Raw genomic sequence first — 22,430 nt, forward strand, 5'->3', positions numbered from 1 at the left:
TATGGAAAATAAATCTTGTCAAACTCACTTGATTTTTTTTGGTGAGATTACAAGTTTGGTTGGTAAAAGGTAATACTGTTGATATAACATTCTTTGACTTGGTACCACATAACATTTTGATTATAAAACTCAAACATAAAATTAACATGGCATACATTAAATGGATTTAAAAAACTGGCTAACAGAGATCTCAAAATGTAACTGTAAACCAGGAATTGTCATCAAGAGGGTATGTTTCCAGTTAGGTGCTGCAGGAATCAGTTCTTGGTCCTACACTGTTTAATATTTTTATCCATAACCTGGAAGAAAACAAAACCATCTCTTACAAAGTTTGCATAGGACATAAACAGTGGGAAAGTGGTAAATAATTAAGAGGACAGGTAACTGATTCAGAAGGATCTGGATCTCTGGGTAAACTGGGCACAAGCAAACAATGTGTGTTTTAATACAGCTAAATCTATACATCTAGGAACAAAGAATGCAGGCCATACTTACAGGATGGGGACTCTATCCCAGGAAGCAGTGAGTCTGAAAAAGATTTGGGGTCTTGGTGGATAATCAGCTGAACACGAGCTTCCAGTGTAATGCTGTGGCCAAAAGAGACCATGCACCCCAGGACTGCATTAACAGGGTAATCTTGAGTAGGAATAGAGAATTATTTTTCCTCAGTATTTGGCACCAGTGTGACCACTCCAGGAACACTGGGTCCAGTGCTTATACCCATAATTCAAGAAGGATGTTGATATATTGGAGAGAGTTCAGAGAAGAGCCACGAGAGTGATTAAAGGATTAGAAAATATGTATTATGGTGACAGACTCAAGAAGCTCCCTGTATTTAACTTAAAGAGAAGGTCCGGGGTGACTTGATGACAGTCTGTAAGTACCTACACATGGGAAACAAATATTTAATAATGGGTTCTTCAAGTTAGCAGTGAAAGGTGTAACATGATCTACTGGCTAGAAGCTGAAATTCAGACTGGAAATAAGGCATATATTTTGACAGCAAGGGTAATTAACTATTGGAACAATTTACCATGGACTGTGGTAGATTCTCAGTCACTGACCATTTTAAAATCAATATTGGATTTTCTTCTAAAATAATAAGTTCTCAGAATTGTTTTGGAGAAGTTCTATGGCCAGTGTTATACAGGAGACCAGACTAGATGATCACTATGGTCCCTTCTGGCCTTGAAATCTATGTCTATGAAGGAAAACAGTCTTAAAGAAGAGTGGCACAGACCTGGATTGCATAGAATTAGTAGTTCTGTAGACTGGTTCGGCCCTGTCACCTCAGGCAAAATAAAACTATTTTATATCCAAGTCTGGCCACTACTGGATCTCCCAGCATGATAGTTTTTAATTAACACAGGGAAAAACAAATCTTACAAGGGATGGAAAAAGAAAGAAGCAGGGGAAAGTAAGCTTTTGCCACTTTTTCTTCTTGATATTAGAGCTGAACGAGTAATTCAGAACCAGCAAACATATTTTACAAATTCAGACTATTATTTAGCTAGCTACAAGCAAATCACAATTTCTTCAATTTGATTTATTAGAAATTATTCATGTCTTTTGTGATTTTTTTCATCTATAAACTAATTGGGAACATTTCTCTGATGAATATTTGACTCTCGAGCAACAGTTAGCCATGATTGGTCAAGTTAAGTCACAAGGTTTGGTTTCTGGTCCCTGATTTGATGAGTGAACAACATATTTCTGGAATGCATATTATTTGAACTTCAGTAGCACTTACAGGCCCCAAAGAAGATCAGGGACCCACTACACTGGTGTCTGTACAAATACATAGTGAAAGACAGTCCCTGTCCTAAAGAGTTTATAAGGGAAATAAATCAGACAGACAAAGATCGGAGAAAAGCAATGTCATCCCTATTTTACAGATGGAATTAAGTAATTTGCTTAAGGTCACACAGGAAATCTGTGGCAGAGCCAGGAAACCATATCTCTCAATTCCCAGTCCGGTGCCTTAACCACAAGGCCAATCCTCTCTATCCAATCATGCATACAAATTTAAAATTCAGTTTCCACAAATACTGATACATGTGACTTGGAAATTCGCTTTCCATGAGCATTCATGGAAGTCAAACTCAGTTGCATGAACTCTTGAGGAAAGCAAACACAAAAGGTCTGATCAAAATGAATTAAACAATAAAACTGAATATTGGCAGAAAATATTTTGCAGTATTCAACCAGCTCTGGTGATCTAAATGAAATGTAAGATGCTTTTCAAGCATTTAGGCTTCTTTAGATTTCATTCCTAACTTTAAGAGAGGCTTCTCTCCCTGCTCCCTTTTCCCCCCCAAAAGGGAGACCCTTCTGCAGGCAAAACTAAATTCAAGGCCTGTAGATATGGCTTTGTTTATTTTATCAGCAGTAAGATCCCTTGAAATTTTACAACCATAAATGGTAGGGCCATGTTCGCTTTGTATACTGTAGTTAATGAAAATCACCTGGTTTTGAAAACACATGGAGCCACATATACCATGAAAATTCTCCTCATCCCCATAAGTGAGAATAAACTAATGAGCTTAGGCTAACTTTGAAAATAAGAAGTCTCTCCATTCTAGCTCCAACTCAAAAGTGGAGGAAGGACTTCTCTGTTAAGGTCCACGACCACACAATCTGGCTGCTCTTCTCACAACGCAGAGTCACACAATATACCAGAGGCCTAAGCAAAGGGATTCCAGACTTTAGGAATCCAGCTGTTAGGCCTCAAGTAGCCAAGATTTCCCCCAGAATCCACTTCAAAGAGCCACAGTTTTGAACTTACCTTCCAAATAGCAGCTGGAGGAAGAGGAAAGTCCTTTTTTCGATTTGCAACCCACCAATTTCAAGCAAATCTCCAACATTTTCATTTGTTAGTTTGGCTTCGGCTTGTGTGTTCTCTCCCCTCCCCCTTAGGTTTCACATACACAAAAAAGAGTTTCCCGTTAAGAGATCTAAAAATCCAGCACTCTTAAAACCATGAAAAGAATAAGCCAGAGAGACAGATAATCCACAGGGCCCATAGTACCAGTCCCAGAAACTTAACTCAAGTTTTGCTCCCCTTTTGTTAACTCTTTTGTCGGGAGAGAAAAAAAAATCCTTCTAAGTTGGAAGCAGTTACTTCTTGCGGCAGCTCCAAAACTCTGCCATTCTTTCCCTCATACTCTCACTCCGTTAAGCACTTCGTGCAGGCAGAGCTGCTTACGTTAAACTGCCAACAAAGGGCCCCCTTCAGGCTTTGGCTGTCTGACTTCATGACATCAGATAGGCTAGTAACGCCCATAGCATACTTAACCCCTCATTGTTCCAATTTGCCTATGATTTAGGTCAACAGCAGGATTCTACTAACATATTTCTTCAGTCATTTCCAGAGAACAAATCAACCCGTCTTCCTTGCCCCGGGAGCAATGACAGCGTCATTTGAGGCATTTCCTTAGAGTCAAAGAAACTCAAAACAAAGTAGGGGCTAATTATTATTATTTATATAACCCCATAGGTGTATATGGAAATTTACAGCAGTAAGAATGCACAGACTGGCAAAGGACAGACAATGTCCTAGCGCCAAAGAGCAACAGCACTTTACACTAATATTTTGAACTTTACTCCTCTGCAGAGAAGCAACACTGGCAGCCATTCCCATTCACCACACTAAGTAGAATGCAGGAGAGGAATTGCCATTATTCCCCAGAATGTACAATTCTGACACCACTGTGATATTTACTGTTGTATAGACTCACATACATAGAACTGAAGTAATTATACTTTCTGAATAATTATTACATAGAGGGGAAATACTTTTGAGAACCCCAATGGCCTCTCCCACCCATAACACTGCTTTGCAGGTTTGTGAAGGGTATGGTCTTGCTTGCTGCTCTCCCAAATTTTGTATTTGTGGCATGTCCAACCCGCATGTGGCTCGGCTCCTCGGCTGTCTACACTGATGTACCTCTGTTTAAATACATCAATGTAAAAGCATGTTTCTACACCAGTGGTTTTCAACCTTTTTTCATTTGCAGACCCCTAAAAATTTTTGAATAGAGATGTGGACCCCTTTGGAAATCTTAGACAATCTGCAGACCCCCAGGTGTCTCCAGACCACAGGTTGAAAACCACTGTTCTATGGTGGTAGCCACCTTTTGTGGACCCCTTAGACATAGTCTGTGGATCTCCATAGGTCTGCAGACCACAGGTTGAAAACCCCTGCTCTACATAGTAGAAATAAAACGGAATGTATGTAATATGTATTCTTCTAATTCTTAAAAAAAACAAAAAACAAAAAAAAACACTTCAGCAGATCACATAGGTACACACCATCACAACGTGTGGAACACCGTTGCTGCAAACATGACTAGAGCTCTTGGGATCCACAAAGAGGAGTGACCCCAGCATGACTTCATATTTTCCCTCCATGTGTTCCCCGCCCTAAAAGCTTCTCTCCATATTTGTTTTCATAATGAATCGCGCCAAAATAAACTATTGCACTTCTCCTTTCCCTCTAACGTTTTCAAATATTTAATATTTCAAGGGAAACTCTGCATGTCTCCAGCATTCTGAGAAGCATGTATCTAACACAGCAAACACACAGTCCAGATTCTCCACATACACCTCTACCTCAACATAACGCAATCCAACACAAATTTGGATATAACACGGTAAAGCAGCGCTCCAGGAGGGCAGGGCTGTGCACTCTGGCGGACCAAAGCAAGTTCGATATAACACGGTTTCACCTATAACACGGTAAGATTTTTCGGCTCCTGAGGACAGCGTTATATCGAGGTAGAGGTGTACATTATTTTAGAGCACTGTTTTGCTTCAGAGTTCCGGTCTGTGGAGGTGTATTCTCCCAACAGCACAGCTTGGAAAGAAATCACCAGTCCCTCAACCCATGCCATTTTTTTAAAACTGTAAGAAACACTGTAACTGATCACACCACCAGATGCATTATTTCTATAGCATAAATCACTTTGCACCCCTGTTTCTGGTTTTATCCACACATCTCAAAACAGATGGGTGAGCACTATTATCTCTATCCCTGTGACTCAATTTAAGTAACTTCCTCAAGTTCACAGTCAGTGGTAGAGACAAGGCCAAAACTCTGATCTCTTCACATAAGTATGGTGCCCTGCATAGTGCTACCTTCCTTAAAAAGGAAAAAAAGAGTATTGCTTGAGCTGTGCTCTGGAGGTAGATGAACTAAGCAAAGATCCAAGAACAACTGAGGGCTATCTACTCACTCAGGCCATGTCTACACTTACAGTTTTGCAGCGCTGGTAGTTACAGCTGTGTTCGTACAGCTGTGTAGGGCCAGCGCTGCAGTGTGGCCACACTGACAGCTACCAGCGCTGCAGTGTGACCACATTTGCAGCACTTGCAGCGCTGTTGGGAGTGGTGCATTGTGGGCAGCTATCCCAGCATTCAAGTGGCTGCAACGTGCTTTTCAAAAGAGGGGGATGGGGTGGAATGTGACAGGGAGCGTGGAGGAGACAGACAGAATGGATTTTTGGAGTTGACACTGTTCTCAGCTCCCTGCCTTGCAAGTTCTAAGGACTGGAAGACACACAGTGCCTACCTTCAATCATTTTAAAAGTTCTAAGTCCCTTCCCCCACTCCTCTCTTATTCACTAAATGCAAATTATGTACTTCTAAATACCCGTCAGACCAGATAAACAACTGCAGAACACGGACTTCCCCCTCCCCCTCTGCCGTGTGAGCGTGCTGTTTCTCTCTTCAAGCAAACAGCTGTGAACATTCCAAAGTAATTCCCCTGCCTGCCTCCGCTCGCTCAGCAAACAGGAGCTGTGTTTGTTTTTTAAATAAGCAGTTTGGCTGAACTCCGAGCTCTCCCTTTCTTCCGGTTTGTTGTGGACAGGAATTCTGGGATACCTCCTTATCTGGATCACCAGCGCTGGAATCCCTACACCTGAGGCTCGACCGGGTGTACAGCCAGCGCTGCAACCAGGGAGTTGCAGCGCTGGCCGTGCTTTGCAAGTGTAGCCACATCCTAAGTTGCAGCGCTGTAACCCCCTCACCAGCGCTGCAACTCTCTAGTGTAGCCATGGCCTCAGAGACCATTTATTTTCCAAATAGATATTGTATGCACCAAGTTTACACTTTTGAAAGATTTAAGCCATTGAATTGTGAAAAGAAGGATTAAACAACAATATTGTGAGGAGGGTTATGCAAGACACACAAGTGACCCAATCATCACGTGCTGATGCTAAGAGTACCACGTTTAGGGAACTGCAATGGAGTAGCAACAAATAACGGCTCTGAATCTCATGTTGTAATGCATACTTATACTGACCTATTCTACTTTTCCTTGTCATGAATCTTCGCTAACATCCTATCCTTTCGACTGCAGCTGCAGGAATGCAGAATTCCAGTGGAATTACCAAGATGCCTCCATTAACACTCAACAGCCTCATTATGAATAAGGTAATACAAGCAATGCCAATGGAATGAATAAGGATTATATTTATTATGTGAAGTGATTCGTGCTCAATGCTTTTAAGCCAGGTTTCAAATTCTCTTTATTCCCTTCCTTAGATACAGGCAATAGCTATATCAACACCTAAACATACTTCTGAAGAGAGCACATTCAATTCCCTATTACTAAATCTGAACAGTTAAAATGGGTGGGTATAGTCAAGATTTCTGAGTAGTTTCTTAAATTTCCTTGTCAAGATTACAGGACACTTCCATCTAGTACAGTCCTTTTAGTGGTTAAGTGGAGTATGTGCATGGATATTCTGTTAACTAATGTAGTTGCTTTTCCTTTTCATTGTTACTATGCATTTAACATACAAAGATTGAGACCATATTGACACAATGATATTACATCTATCTAGTTTGTTTGCTCTCCATGCAGTTATTTAACTATATTAAATTGAAGTGCATTGAAACCTCTTTGTTATGTTGGTTTAAGGTACTTTCCCCTTGTTAATCATTGCATACACACAGCTCTGCCCCTATTCTATTAACTGCTCAGCATTCTGGGCAGATATTCCATGGTGCAATGTTCCTCAGCTCAGCTCTGTGACTTTTCTCACAGGGCATTGTGAGATGGCTACTGGAAACTAGAGGAATTCTGGGACTGATGGGGGCAGGGTCATACTAAAATTCCCATGATTCATATCCTGGGTTCCATTAATTTTGCCACTGCCATTTTTGAACTTCTATCAGGTGGCGTAGACCCACTGCAGAGTGCCATGATCATGTACAAACAAGATGACACGTGCATTTGGTTAACAAGGAAAGTACACTGGCAAAACAAAGTGATCTGAAGTGCTTCCATACAAATATAGTTAAATTGGCAACAGGACCAGCACCAGGAGCGCTCCCTTGTCTTCATTTGCTCTGACAGTATCTTGTAGATATCTGCATTCTGGTGACTCTTCTCCAGATTGGATTAAATATGCTGCTCTCCAAAGAGGGCCATTAAGTCCAGGACTTCTGAAGGAGTCTATGCGAAAGGCACAGGGGGCCATAGTAGCTATATCGAGTATGTAAATTCATTACTACCTGGTATCAGAAAGGATTACTCATGGCTGCCTGGCACCATTTCAATGAAGAGATGACATCAGGTCAAGATGATCCCAAAGCAATGGTGGGGCACAGAGGTACACAGTCAGGTCAATCCAGGTGTGAAGCAATGCAATGTGGAATAGTAACTGAAGGACTGCCAGAAGTGATATAGTTAGGAATAAACACACTCATCATGAAGTGGACTTAGCTATGACATATTTTGGTTTAAAAACAGGTTGTGTGCGGACACGAGGCACTTTGAGGTGAGCTGACTACAATGACGCTAATGTAACACTGCTGCATACATAAGGCGTGAGTACGCAATAGCTGGACTTTACTGATGACACTACTATGTCGAAGCGAGAATTTCTCCCGGAGGTGTAGCTAATCCAAAGCCTCGAGAGGCAGTAGCTATATTGACATGTGAAGCTCTCTTGTCAAGACAGGACTGTCTACACGGAGTTCAGTACAACTATGTCTGAGGACCTACCAAGTTCACAGCCATGAAAAACATGTCACAGAGTGCAAAATCTGATCTCTCCCCGTAAAATCTGGTCTTCCATGTGCTTTTACTCTATACTATATATATTTCACAAGGGAGACCAGCACTTCTCATATTGAGGGTTGTGACCCAAAAGAGAGTTGCAGGGGGGTCAAAAGGTTATGGGGGGGCATGGTATTGCCCCCCTTACTATTGCACTGCCTTCAAAGCTGGATGGCTGGAGAGTGGCGGCTGTTAGCTGGGCACCTAGGTCTGAAGGCAGCACCCCGCCAGCAGCTGCGCAGAAGTATGGGTGGCAATAGCATGCCAGGCCATTCTTACTTCTACGCTGATGCGAGCAGCAGCTCTGCCTTCAGAGCTGGGCTCTGGCGCTTTCCAGTTGCCCAGTTCTGAAGGCAGCGTCGCCGCCAGCAGCAGTGCAGACGTAAGGATGGGCAGTACTGCAACACCCCCCCCCAACTCCTTTTTGGGTCAGGACCCCTACAATTACAACACCATGAAATCTCAGATTTAAAAAGCTGAAATAATGAAATTTACAATTTTTAAAATCCTTTGACTGTGAAATTGACCAAAATGAACCGTGAATTTGGTAGGGCCCTAACTATGTCGCTCAGGGGTGCAGATTTTTCACCCAAGCAACATAGTTATACTGATATAGGTCTGTAGTGTTGATCTGGCCTAAGGCAACTTTATTTCTGAATGAGAGTGCCCACTCAAAGGTTTAATGTGCTTTAACTCACGCACGTTCAATTCACTCCAACAGTTAAGTTGGCTGAACTTCCCACATAGACAAGCCCTTTGTGATCCCATTACTGTCAACTTCATCCATTCCCTCCTCATTTTCCATACTGTGTGCTACTCTCACTTGGACCGGGACAAACTAGACTGTAAGCACTGGGGGCAAGGACCTTAGTCTCTATTTATATTATGCTGTAAAAATAATGGGTATCGGATAAACAAAAATCACAGTGGTGCCATTACATGCACAATGCTCTTCTAATTGTTAAACCAATTGACCTCTTTTAATCACCCCCCACACAAATCCTGGTCAACAGAAGTGTGCTGATTTCAGGATTATAGTGACTGATTCAACCTTAAAGTCAGCTGTTCTAGGACATAAGAGCAAAAAACATTTATGCAAGTCTTGTATGAGCTTCTGTAATATGCAATTATTTTTTTATTTCTTACTTTTTAAAATTACCTCCAGAGGTTTGTTACAGGAGTGGGTGGGTGAGATTCTGTGGCCTGCGTTGTGCAGTAGGTCAGACTAGATGATCATAATGGTCCCTTCTGACCTTAAAGTCTATGAGTCTATGAGGTCTGGGCATCAACTCTTCCAGAAGACCATGCAAGTTAAACACCACTAACGTGCATGATGGTTGCAATGGGAGGATCAGACTCCATAAGCAGCAAGAGAACTCTGGGATGATCTCACAGTAAAGAGGAGACGGCACAGATTTTGCTATGATCACATTAAAAGCAGACAGTGCTTTTCACCAATTTTCAAGTGCAGCTGAACTTTATTTTAAAATCTGCATCTGTGATTAAAAAAACGGCAGCAGCTTTTGAGCCCCCAGAGTAGTAGCAGTGGTTGGTTTGTTTTTTGAAAGCAGGTGTTAAATGCACAAGGATGGAAAAAGTCAGTTGAAAGACATGCAGCATAAGCAAGAGAATAAAGAAAGGGACTGAATGAGAAAACAGACACTCTGTACTCAACTTCAGTGCAAACTTGATTGGTGTCATTTAAACTCTGTGCCTCAGTTACCCCAATGCGGCTAATCACTTCACAGGAAGTGTTAGGGAGAGTTAATTCATTGATTGGAGAAGACTTTGTGATCCTTGGAAGGATAGGGCAACAGAACTAGAAAGGCTTTTTTAATAATACACATCTTAATATGTCACTGCTCCTGGCCTATGATCCACACAAGCAAGACCAAATTACATTATAGTACAATCAAAGAATTACCATTTTAGACTGCTCTGCTCTGACATGGAAAGTTTCACAGTGCAGGTGGACCCTAGAAAATGGGATTTATAACAGTTTAACACTATCCCTAGCGCCTCCCCCCACAAAAAAGTCACTGTTCACACTGATCACGGAAAACATGCTAGATCTTATGAGCAACTACTACGTTTTAAAATACAATTGTAGCCAGTACAATTTTGATCCCAGCGCAAATGGAGAGTTTCCTCCCCTCCATGGGCTAGTCCGGACTTCTTTTAGACACTGATTTAACTGTAAGGCTCAACTGGGGTCCTCAAACTGCCGTGGTGGTCTCCACTTGTCAGCTGTTTTTTTTTGGCAGCTACCAAGGTCTCTGATATCGGGGACTGGCAACTGAGGAGCTCTGGTGGGGTTAACTCTGACTTCCAGTGTCATCAGTTCCATGCAGCACAGAATTTTTTGTCTGATGCAGACCAAATTTTAAACCAGCTTGCAGTGAATAAAACTTCAGCGCACTAGGCTTAATTAGGTAACAAGAACTTCACTTTTATATGCCAAGGAAAACATGGAAAAATCTTAGACTGGACTCACCACGATCAGTAAAGTTAAAGCTAGCACAGATCATATGGGGTGGCCAAACATACTGACCCTCCGAGCGGCATACAATAATCTTCAGAAGTTTGAGAGCAGAGCATACCCCATGGGGCTGAAGCACAGCAGGTGCACCCCGCAGGGTTGAAGTACTGACCTCCCCTCCACACGGGGCAGAAGCCCTTAGCCCTGAGGTCCCCAAACTGTGGGGCACACCTCCCTAGAAGGGTGCAGAGGAATGTTCAGGGGGGGTGTGATGGGCCCAGGCCAGCCCCCACAGATGGTGAGGAGGGAGTGCCACTCAGCCCCACCCCCAGTTCTGCTCCAGCCTTGCCCCCAGCCATGGCCCCGGCTCCTGCCCCCACGCCTGGCCCCATCACCAGCCATGGCCCCCACTGTGGAAGTGGGGTTCCCTAAGTGTGTGTGGGGAGCGATGGATGGCACACATTTTCCAATTTTGGCACCAGACCATCTTGTGACAAAGTACATCAATAGGAAGGGGTACTTCTCCATGGTGTTTCAGGCACTTGTGGATCACCGACAGCGTTTCACTGACATCAACGCATGACGCCCACATCTTCAGGAACACCGTGTGGTACAGAAAATGACAAGCGGGGACTCTCTTTCCAAACAAGAAGATTGCAGTAGAGGATGTTGAAATGCCCATAGTGGGACCCAGCATATCCCTTAGAGTTGTGGCTCATAAGCCACGAGACATATGCACAGCAACTACAGGCCGAAGTAGGTGCCAGATGACAGTTGAATGTGCCTTTGGCAGATTAAAGGTGAGCTGGTGATGCCTTTATGGTAGGCTAAACTTTAATGAGGGTAATATTCCCATGGGCATAGTCGTGTGCTGTACATTGCATAACATCTATGAAGATACGGATGCAAGGTTTGCTTGGGGGTGGAGTGCTGAGGCAGACCGCTTGGCCGCTGATTTTCAGCAGCCAGACACCAGGGCTGTTAGAGGAGCCCAGAAGGGGGCAATTCGAATCAGGAAGGCTTTAAGGCAGTACTTTGACAATAAGCACCAGTAATGTATATCTCCGTCAGAGGTGCTCGTTTTCCTAGGACACAATGCTGTCATTTTGGGCCTTATATTCCCGTAAGACAAGGATAACAATGTCTGTGCATGTATTGGTGGTAGTGCCTGCAATCTCAATTTGTAGAAAAAAAAATAATGGTGATTTACCATTAGAGAACTTTGCTTTTATTGAACAAGAAACAGCACACAAACACACAGATGCCTGATGGGAAAGGAGGAACCACGGAGGGACAGACTTTCACAACTGTGTGTAGCTCCAGCTGTCATTGTGAATGTTGTTCGAGGGAGTGGAGTGAAGGGGAAACCAAGAACTCCCAGAAAGTAGAAAGGAATATGTGGGTGGAGTTGGGGGGTGATCATGGAAAAGTGTTCTGAATGTGCTGCAGGGGAGGGCAAGACAGATCTGCTCAGTCTGCTGCCCTATTAAGGGCTGCAGCATCTGAGTTTGCTCCTCCATTACAGTAATCATCCTCTCAGTTGCATCTTTAACAAACGCTTGATTCTCTATTCTGTCCTGCCGTTCAGCTTCCCAGCACTCCTTATATTCCCTCTTTTCTGCACTGCAGCACTGCAATACCTCCCAGAACATGTCTTCTTTGCTGCGTGTTGGGCACTTTCTTATCTGGTGGAGACACTCAGCAGGGGGGCGTGGGGTGTTCCTGAAGGCCACATCTGGTGAAGCACAGGGGACAATGCACAGAAGCGGGATTGCTAAATTCACGCAAGCACTGAAACGTTTCAGTAAAATATACCTTGTGAAACACTGCAATCACTTTCTCACTGACCCTAGCCAGGCACACATCTCCGTGAACGGCCAAAGCATAGTGAGTGTTGGCGAGGGAGTAGGAGGGACCGAGGAGGGGAGGTTTCTCCGTATGGGGAAAAGAACGCACTGTCTGAAAGTGTCATGGTGCAGCATTCTATGGAAAAAATTCTAAAATTCTCCCACACTTTTCCACAGGCGGGAGTCATTCTAGCAGACTGCTATGGGTAAGCAGGGAAACGAGGATACATCTACTCCATGCTCGTGGCTTCTGCCCTGCTCCCGATGCTTCTCACCTATGTGCCGCTTTGATCCCTACACAAGTGATTGCCAAACGCTGCAAGAAAGTTTCCTACAATGGGGAAAGGAACAAAGCTGCTCTGCCAGGGAACCTTCAGCAGAGGATTACCAAGTACCTCCAGGAAACTTTCCTGGAGATCTCTCTGGAGGATTCCTGTGAGATCTCTGTGTGTATAAACACCATTCTGCTGTACCCATTAGCTACACAGGGAAACGTCCACCTCATAGAAACACAGCCAGCCTCCCACATTTCTATATCCTGAACCCATCTGCATGCTACACAAGCCACAGCCACTTATCAAGTATCTCACCTCCTGGTTCTTGCTCCCTGGAGAGCGACTGCTGAGACTGGCTAGACACCTCTGGAATAGAGAACAGTTCCTGGCTGCCTGCCCCACCAGGCGACCCCGCCAGGAGCTGCACATCCTTGTTTAACTCCACCTCTTCATCAATAACTTCGTCCTCCAGGTTAGGTCCTCTTTCTGCAGCCTCCGTTCCCTCCGAAGCACCCACGGGGCTCTTGGCAGTCAAGTTGCCACCGAGGATAGCGTCCAGCTCCTTATAGAATCAGCAGGTCTTAGGTGAAACACTGGCGCAACAGTTTGCCTCCCTTGCCTCATGGTTTGCCTGCCTCAGCTCCTTTATCTTTGCTCTGCACTACTGCATGTCCCAATCATAGCTCTATTTGCACAAGCCTTGAGAAATGTGCCAGTAGGTATCCCAATTCCTCTGGCTCAAGAGCAGCTGGGACTGCACAGCCTCCTCTCCCCATATACTGATCAGATCCAACAGCTCCACAGCGGTCCAAGCAGGAGAGCATTTGATGCAATAACCTGCTATGGTCACCTGGGACCAAGCGATGAGACCTCTCCACACTGAGACAGCAGGAAACATAATTTCAAAAATTCCCAGGGCTTTTAAGGGTGAGGGGTGGATGGTTCAAACCGCTGACCAGTGGTCAGGATGGGCATTGTGGGACACCTCCTGGAGGTCAGTTAAAGTGATGAGATCAAGCATGGTGTCTACACTGGCACTTTGTTGAGAAAAACCTAGAGATAAAAGATGCAAGTCTCTCGTTGTGGTGGATGTATTTAGTTGCCAAAACGGGGCATTATTCCAGACAAAAAGTTGCATTGCAGCATGTATGCACGCACTATTTAGTCAACAAAAAGCTCTTTTCGGTGACAAAACTTGGTAGTATAGACAAGGCCTTAAAAATAATCTCAGATTTAAACAGTCTCTCTTGACTCAACTGCTTTCTAGTCCTGATCATTACTCAGTGACACCTTGCTAACACGTAAAACCTATCCCATAAGATGATTGTTTTAATGCATACTCAAACATTCCTTGCTTACTGCTTCCCTAACAATTGCTGTACTATACTAAAAGGCAATTATGTCTGGTGACAATGTTTTATTTTTTATACCTAGCACAGGTACATCTCTACCCCGATACAACACGACCCGATATAACACAAATTTGGATATAATGCGGTAAAGCAGCGCTCCGGGGGGCAAGGGGAGCCTGCGTACTCCGGTGGATCGAAGCAAGTTCTATCAAACGCGGTTTCACCTATAACGCGGTAAGATTTTTTGGTTCCCGAGCACAGGTAGCGGTGTAGTTTGTGAGAAAAGGCTCTCTCAGCATTCTAACATTCTAAGCACATATTAGTCCACCAAACCTTTTGGGTTTGTTCACAGAGCTAGGGCATGTCTACACTAGAAAGTTAAGGCAACCTATCTTAGGTCAACTTACAACCCATGTCCACACTACCCTCCTTTTGTCAGTGGTGTGCATCCTCACCAGGAGTGCTTCCATAGACTGGGCTGCCCATCCCCCAGGCTCTCGGCTCCCAGCTCTTCGCTGCAGCTGGGAGCCCATCAGGGAGTACTGCACCCATGGTCTGGATGGCTCCCAGCATGGAGCCAGGAGCCTTAGTGCAGCTCCCAGGCTCCCCGTGGGGAGCTGGGAGCCTCCGGGCAGGTGCAGCCTGGCTCGGACCTGGGAGTCAGGAGCCCAGGCAACAGCCAGGACGGGGAAGCTGGGACCCGGGAGTGGAGGGAGCAGCCTGGCTCAGAACAGGGAGCATGTGGCCTGGCTGGGAGTGGGGAGCCAGGTGGCCAGCCAGGCTTCATGCTGGAGCTGTGAAATGGACAAGAATGACAACCAACAGCCAATATAAGTTGCCCTAACTACACCCACATAAGCCCTATGCCTCTGATGGAAATGGAGTTATGATGTCGGTGTAGTAGGGCACTTACATCGGTGGGGAAAATGTCAGTGTACACACTACAGCCTAATTAGGCTGACAAACTGCCTTACGTCAATTTAACTATGCAGCATAGAGCAAGCCAAAGAATAGGGCCCCGATCCACCAAGGGGCTGAGCACTCTCAGCGTCCACTGACTTCAGCTGGAGATACAAACTCATCGCCTCGCTGGTTCAGGCCCATAATCTAATACAGCTGAGCAGAGGAATCGTCACTAGGAAACATACAATCTCCATACATGCCACTTTTTCTAGAATTCACAGCCCCATGCTACCACAAACGAACCAAAACAAGAATACTCATATGATAGGATGTTTTACTCTAGGGGTCAGCAGCAGGAGATTGCAGATGGACTATAGGCCTGTTAACCTACCTGAAAAATTCCTTGTGAATAACATGGCAGAATCCTTCTTTTCAGTCTCTCCCCATAATGGTAAATATGGGACTCTCTCATTGCTGTACTTAAGGTCTGTCCACATTGGCCTTGTCTATAAAAGAAAGTTTAGTATCATTTCTCCAACAGGGCAGCTGAAAACCACTGGCAGTGACGGCGTATGCACTAGCATAGATAGGGCACAGGTATTTTTACCAACATGTCTTGAAAACCTGCTCAGCTGAAGCTTCTTGCCTCCATCTTCGAAGTACTACATAACTCTACCTCTCTCTACTTCTCCATCCTTGCAGAAGCGGCGGAAGCGCCCTGGAAGTGGGGGGGTGGGAAAGGGCACTAGGATTGCCAATCCTCCAGGACTGCCCTGGAGTCTCCAGGAATCACAGATTGATCTTTAGAGATTATGTCACGTGATGAAACCTCCAGGAATACCTCCAACCAGAACTGGCAACCCGAGCGACCACAGGTACCTGAACAGTGGTCCCATCCCCTGCCATACCACACAGCCAACCCACCCATCGGCAGGTCCCATCCTTTCTCCCCCTGAGTCCGCATGCTCTGTTGGCTCCTCTCTGCCCTTTGCTGCTCACGCTTATGGCCAGTAAAAGGGGGGGGACATGGCCCCCTGGCTCCTCCCTGTTCCAGCACCCCTGAATCTTGTCTTGTTTCGTATCAGCTTTGCCCATTCTGCCAGTGTTGTCTGCCTTTCTTCAGCCTCTCATTCAGATATCTCTATGCTTTGTATGCAATTACATGCATGAAACACCTTTCCTAAGCCTATCTACGGGCCATTACACCTTCTCTGCATTAAGACCCTTCATAGACTCACTTTGGCTGCAACCCCTAAAAAAACAGATGACTAACAGAAGTGTGAGGAGTAACACTGAATACTTCATATAGTCTATTAGTGAGCATAACCGCTTACTTCTACTCTGACCACTCTGCATAGGTGCTGCACCATTTCCCCGTGTCTGTCTAACTTTAGTTTGTGAGCTCCATGGGGCAAAACAATGCACTGTTTACTGTTGGAAACTGTATTGTGGGTACTTCTGGAAAGACATAAAATAAATAAAAGCACACAAAAGCATAATGAAATGTTAGCAATTTTGGAAGTTAGGGGCTCTTGGGATATCTATGATAAAATAGTGAGGCCCAGAGAAGAATTCTGGGCTAATAATAATGAAAATAAAGCACACCAAGCAGTTCAAATGGAAATCAAAAACCTTTTGCAACACATTATGTGTATTTGTTGCTTTTACCTCCTTCATCTAACAGATGTTTGTTATTTGCAATTCTCACAACTGAAGGAGTCAATTGACAAATGGTGGGATTAGAGACATGGGCTGTTAAACTATCTGAAATTCCTTTCAAGTAACATGCCAGAATCTTGTCTTCAAGGTGGTGGTAAAGGGTCTATGTCTGAAGTGTAAGCTCTTGAAGTCACCACTTACTGATATTCTCCTTTCTAACTTTAGAGTGTCATAAGAAAGAAAATTGCATTCAGTATCATCAATTGAGCCCTTTATGGTTTTAAAACCCAAATCAGACAAGGCTTTTAATGTTCACGAAAAGCCTTTTAGCATCTTCCATTGAAAGATTTTGAAACATTTGTAAACAAAGAAAGGACAGAGGATTTTGGGAATTTCTATCATCAAAATGGAAGTAGTTCTGAAAGGCATAAATCACAAAGCCACATCTTTGTTGTACTGACTTTGCTTTCTTCATCTGGTCACCCTATCAAATAAATTGTTAAGAAGGGAGTAGAAATTGCGAGTGATGTGGAGAGTTGCTGCTAGTTTGGGGATTTTATTTAAGTGTGGACTATATTTGCTGCCAGATCAGAGAACATGGAACATATTTTAAGGCAACAAGGACATAATCAGAATAGATATATACCTGGAAAAATTCACAAAATGAAATGTAAGCTTTTCCACCAAGTACTGACTCTTTGGTAATTTAAGAAAATGAGAAGGGAAAGGAAGGGTTAAATGAAACACCAAAGGGCATTGTTCAAAACAGATGGGATCATGTGAGGATCATTGTTAAACCTTGCATGATTTTTAGTACAACAGCACACACAAAAGCAGCACGATTGTAAAACTGTGGTTGATTCTTGATGGTAAGGAAGTAGTTAATTTCTTCTATTCAAGGGCTGAAAAACCTGCCAAAGCAGAAGACCAGGCCTGAAAGATCAAATTACATCTGAGGTGGGGGTGGAAGGGGAGAATAAGAAAAGAAAACAAGTATTCTGAACCTCTGCACAGTATTAGACCCAGCAGGGATTAGAGGAACATGGAGAAGCCAATATTTATCCAAGCTATCTCCAGCGCAGTTGAAATGGACTGTAAACATATATGCTGTTGTTCTTCTTATTAAAATATTTTCAGATAGATAGGAACCACCGGCTGTAGCCTGCACTGACAACTATTGTACAAAAATTACTTTTTAAAAATGGTTTGAGTGGTTGAGGATCTCCATCCCCCACCCTCACCCATTTAATTGCTATTCATTTTGTCCTCAAGGTTAAAAAAACAAACACTGGAGGAAATGAAACCAGCAGAGAGCTCTGCTATTAGTCTGCTCAATAGCACTATTACCATGTACACACACAAGAAAGGCAAGTTTAGAAAAGCAATAGCATTTGAAGGGTAGCCTGAGTGATCGAGACAATGTACATATTGATAACGCATCCAGATCTAATCATCAGTGGCGCATATCAAGCCCTTGGTCAACACTGGAGAAGCATTAGGAAATTTTTCATTAATTTAAAACAAGTGGTTTTCAAACTTCATTGCACCGTGACCCCCTTCCGACAACAAAAATTACTACATGACCCCAGGATGGGGAGCGAAGACCAAGCCCACCTGCGCCCTGCCGCCCCAGCAGTTGGGGGCCAAAATTCAAGCCCAAGGGCTTCTGCCCTGGATGGGGGCATGTAAGTTGAGTTCTGGGCAGTGAGGCTTGGGCTTCAGCCTTGCTGAGGCCCAGGGCCAACACCAGCCTTGGTGATCCAATTAAAATGGGGCCCTGACCCACAGTTTGAGAACCCCTGATTTAAACGTTTGGCCACCTCAGGAGGAAATAACCCGGTCAGTGGCCAGTTGCTTGCAAAGAAAAGCACTGCATAAACAGCTGTGAGGTTTGAGAAGACTGTGACCGCAATGATAAGCCATCAGGGGCATAGTTTCAGTCTGAACATTTCTGTTGCACTTTCTTCATCACCAACTTCTCTGAGACCTCATTGACTAAATTCCTAACATATAGAAAAAATAAAAATTGTCTATATATTTCCACCTTCCCTGAGCAGATAACCATTTCTAGTGTTGGTTTCAATTCTTTGGCCCTGAAGATTCGAGGTAAATTAAGTCGCATAGGAATAGACAACCTTATACCTCCAAGTACAGTATGAGCATTTTCATCTATATTTCCTGACAGCAAAAGCATGGGTTACAAGTAGCTAACAGTAACTTCCAAACACAGGTTCACAGATTGCCAATATTCCAATCAAACTAGCCCTTACACACTAATGCAATGTTTGCTGGCAAATCCAACAAGAGTTAAGAACACACACATCGCTAATTTTAGCAAATTTCAATTTCTCTTCTATCTTTAAAAATCCCACAAACAATCTGTTCATAGTTCATCAGTATCTGGAGACTTGATGGTAAAAAGTAAATCACAAGGACCATCATTCTCTTGGGCCCCAATCCTCCAAAGCTCACACCTGGGTATACAGTTACTCCGACATGGAGTAACATTATCCCTGGATCGAAGCCTTTCAGACCAGGGACTATATATTTTCTAACATTTTATGAGGACTGCAAAATGGCTTCCTTTACAAGTCAGTGCTTTCCAACCAGAAACTCACGGCTGAGATAAGCCTTTAACTGAGGTGTGCGTACATTCTATGAGAAAACGGAAGTGAGTTTACAACCATCCTGATTTCAAGTTTTTTTTCCCAAGTGCCCTTTTTTTTTTTTTTTTAAACAAACACAGTATATATTTTGTTTCAGAATCCCACAGATTTACTTATAAAATCCCAGTTCACCTGAAGAGTTAATTAACTCATTATTTCCAGTTTGAGAAAATGAATAAATACCCCTAAAGGAAAAAGATTCCAGTTAAATAGACTTGCCTGTGGCTATGCTCTCCTTCAAATATTTCAATATTTTATTTTGTCGGCTGGAGACAATACAAATGTTGTAGGATTCATGCCGGGAATATGCAGTAGGGGCAGGACTAGCATTTCACTTTGACTGGTAATGTTACTGAGACTGTAGCTAAATGGGGGAAATTTGAGAAAAATAGCAGCTACTTTATTGTCAAAGGCAAATAGCAAAAAGGGACAATTCTTGTTCACGTGCAAACTGGGGCACTGGTGCGGAAGAACAACAGTCCACCATGCTCCCTTATTACTTAGTGAATTGGCACAAGGGATGCAGTTCAAATGTGGAAAAATGAACCAATGAAAATAAAAATCAAGAGAATGCACTTTAAATCTCTAAACAAAGCTTCATTGGAGAAAAATACAGGTTCTAATTTGCTGTCTTTTGCAAAAGTAAACTCATCCTGTCTAGCATTGTTTTCTGTGCGATGCACTGTTAAAAATGAAACAGAGGTCCAATACAGACATAACTGGGAAAAGTTCTTTAATTAATCTCTTTCCAAGATGAGTTTCTTTGCTGGGAGTGGGTACGCTTTTGATTTTAGATGTAGAAAAATTGCACAAGGGCAAGCAGTATGTCCACTTAACATCTTAACTATACAGAAAATAAGGCAGAGAAAGAAAGAATAAGAAAGGCAAGGATAAATTGGGAGCTGGGGGGGGGGTGTGTGAAATCAACATTCCTGATCTCTGGAGAGTCAGAACTCTGTATTCCAGCTCACGAGGAATATGAGATTCTTTTCTTTCACACTCACTCTTTTCCCTACCTGTCTGCCATTAATTAGACAAATTCACAGGGCAGATCTGTTACATGTGGTCAGAGGTTTACAGCAGTTGGTATGAATAAAGATAGTAGATTCTTCCAGTCCACATTGTACACAGAAAATAAAGCAACGTATAGAAGCATAAATGAATGGCAACATCAGGCACCCCAGAGGTTATCTGACTCTGCACCCATGCTGGCCTAATAATAGTTGCCAAGTCTTACATTTTAGACTCAATGGAGTAACTTGATGGTTTCCAAGAGAAGAAGATTTTTTAAATCTTACACAATTAAACAAACTAGTCAAGTAAAATGCCTAAATCATTGTTCTGAATCCCTGATTCATAGATGCATTGTTCTGGATACCTGATTCATAGATTTATAGTAATCAAATATTCAGAACAATGCATCTAGGCATTTTCCCTGACTAGTTTATTTCTAATTACTTGTGTAAGATTTCAAAAATCCGTTTTTTAGAAACCATCAAGTGACTCAATCGAGACTAAAATGTAAAATGTACAGCTGTGATGCACCTATTTTTGGTGACATTTAATAATTCATTCTTTTAAAAAAATAGTCTAGTGAAGCTAAACTTCGAATACACAAGTGCAATACTCTCTTCCTAAATTTGTGGGCAGCCATCTTCAAACCAAGGTGTTTACATAGGTGACCTAAATTCATTCGCCTCAATGGTGAGGAGCTGATTTTCAACAACCAATTATATGCAAACGGTATTAACTATGTTGCTGCTGATCATTTTAGTAGAAATTCCCAGCTACTGTGCTTATCCAGAATGGCTGGATATCCCGAAAATTAGAGATGGAAAAGGCCCATTAGTTCTACAGTATACAACCCACAAAGGAGAGAGTAAGTACAAAGTATATGAGACTTCCTGATTTTGTTCAGCCTGTCTAGCACACTTAGGGATTGCTGCAGCAGGCAGATAGAGAAGCTGTTCTGAAACTCAGCAATGATCACCGCTCTGTACAGGGGCGGCTCTAAACATTTCACCGCCCCAAGCACGGCGTCATGCCGTGGGGGGCGATCTGCCGGTCGTCGGTCCCGCAGTTCCACCAGCGGACCCTCCGCAGGCACGCCTGCGGGAGGTCCACCAAAGCCGCGGGACCAGCGGATCCTCCGCAAGCATGCCGCCGAAGGCAACCTGCCTGCCACCCTCTTGGCGACTGGCAGAGCGCCCCTCGCGGCATGCTGCCCCAACCACATGCTTGGCATGCTGGGGCCTGGAGCCGCCCCTGGCTCTGTAGGACTCCCCCTCTCTGTCAGTCTGAAGCCACTTCCTGGCTTTCACACAGCTGAGAAAATATTATTTTCCAATATTTAAAAATATTGGACTTCAAAGTAGGGAACCTTTACCTGCTGCAGCTGAAGGAGGCGAGGAAGCATGGACCTTTGAGTGCAGCTGCCAGCATCCTGCTTGTAGATTTGCCCACAAATCCTACAGAAACATGAGACTGATAGTCACTGCAATATGAACGGACTAAGAAGGATTAAGACTCATTTGATCAACCGTTCAGAGAATTGGAAGGGGATAAAACATTTGTGGTGTTTACAGACCTACTTCCATCTGAATCACAAGAAGCTGCATCCAAAGTTCAGCTAGACTAGAGTGACTTACATTGCTCCAATCCAAGTATGGTGAAGGAAATTGCTTGAATTTCTAGAGAGCTGTGTGACTGAAATCCAGATCTGTGAGAGGGCTGCTATTTATTAAAACCTCTTTGGAAGTACTTACATATGAGAGACCTGTTTTCAAATGAGGAGTGCCACCTGCAACTATCCCTGCAGATATTGTCTAAAAGTTTCATATATATGACAATTCCATAAATAAATGCACAGCTTTTTTCCGTCTCTCATCAAAATACAATGCATATTTATTCTAGTTTTTATGCCAGTGACATGAAGCTCTGGTAAACTGCAGAAACTCATTTCTGGAAAGGCTGTAAACCACTAGTGTATGCTTTCATTAATGCTTTCTTGCTGTTCTTAACATGTATCACCTATACTAACATCCTTAAAAGGCTATCACAAATCCAGGTATATGGACAAATGAGCCTACAGATTTTAACTACTGGTGGGAAAGACGTGCATCAGGTATATTTGGCTTTTTAAATAGTTAATTTAGTTCTGAACATGATTAAAAATTAGCAC

The 22,430-nt window shown here is 43.4% G+C and overlaps 1 protein-coding gene across 8 annotated transcripts in view; it reads right to left on the reverse strand.

Moving 5' to 3' along the window:
- ABL1 (ABL proto-oncogene 1, non-receptor tyrosine kinase) overlaps nt 1-22,430 on the reverse strand; it is a 119,972-nt gene that overhangs the window by 41,164 nt on the left and 56,378 nt on the right. For 2 of the 8 annotated variants that reach the window (XM_050926093.1, XM_050926095.1), the window contains one exon: nt 15,316-15,430. The exons of 2 other annotated variants lie outside the window; for them this stretch is intronic. In XM_050926093.1, coding sequence (XP_050782050.1) covers nt 15,316-15,430 — 115 coding nt within the window. Of the gene's footprint in view, nt 1-2,785; nt 3,212-15,315; nt 15,431-21,635; nt 21,718-22,430 lie in introns of those variants that run through there. 4 more of the 8 variants (XM_050926094.1, XM_050926098.1, XM_050926096.1 and 1 more) reach the window with 3 other exon arrangements.

The sequence above is a fragment of the Gopherus flavomarginatus genome, chromosome 17 (genome assembly GCF_025201925.1).
Source record: "Gopherus flavomarginatus isolate rGopFla2 chromosome 17, rGopFla2.mat.asm, whole genome shotgun sequence".
NCBI lineage: Eukaryota > Metazoa > Chordata > Testudines > Testudinidae > Gopherus > Gopherus flavomarginatus.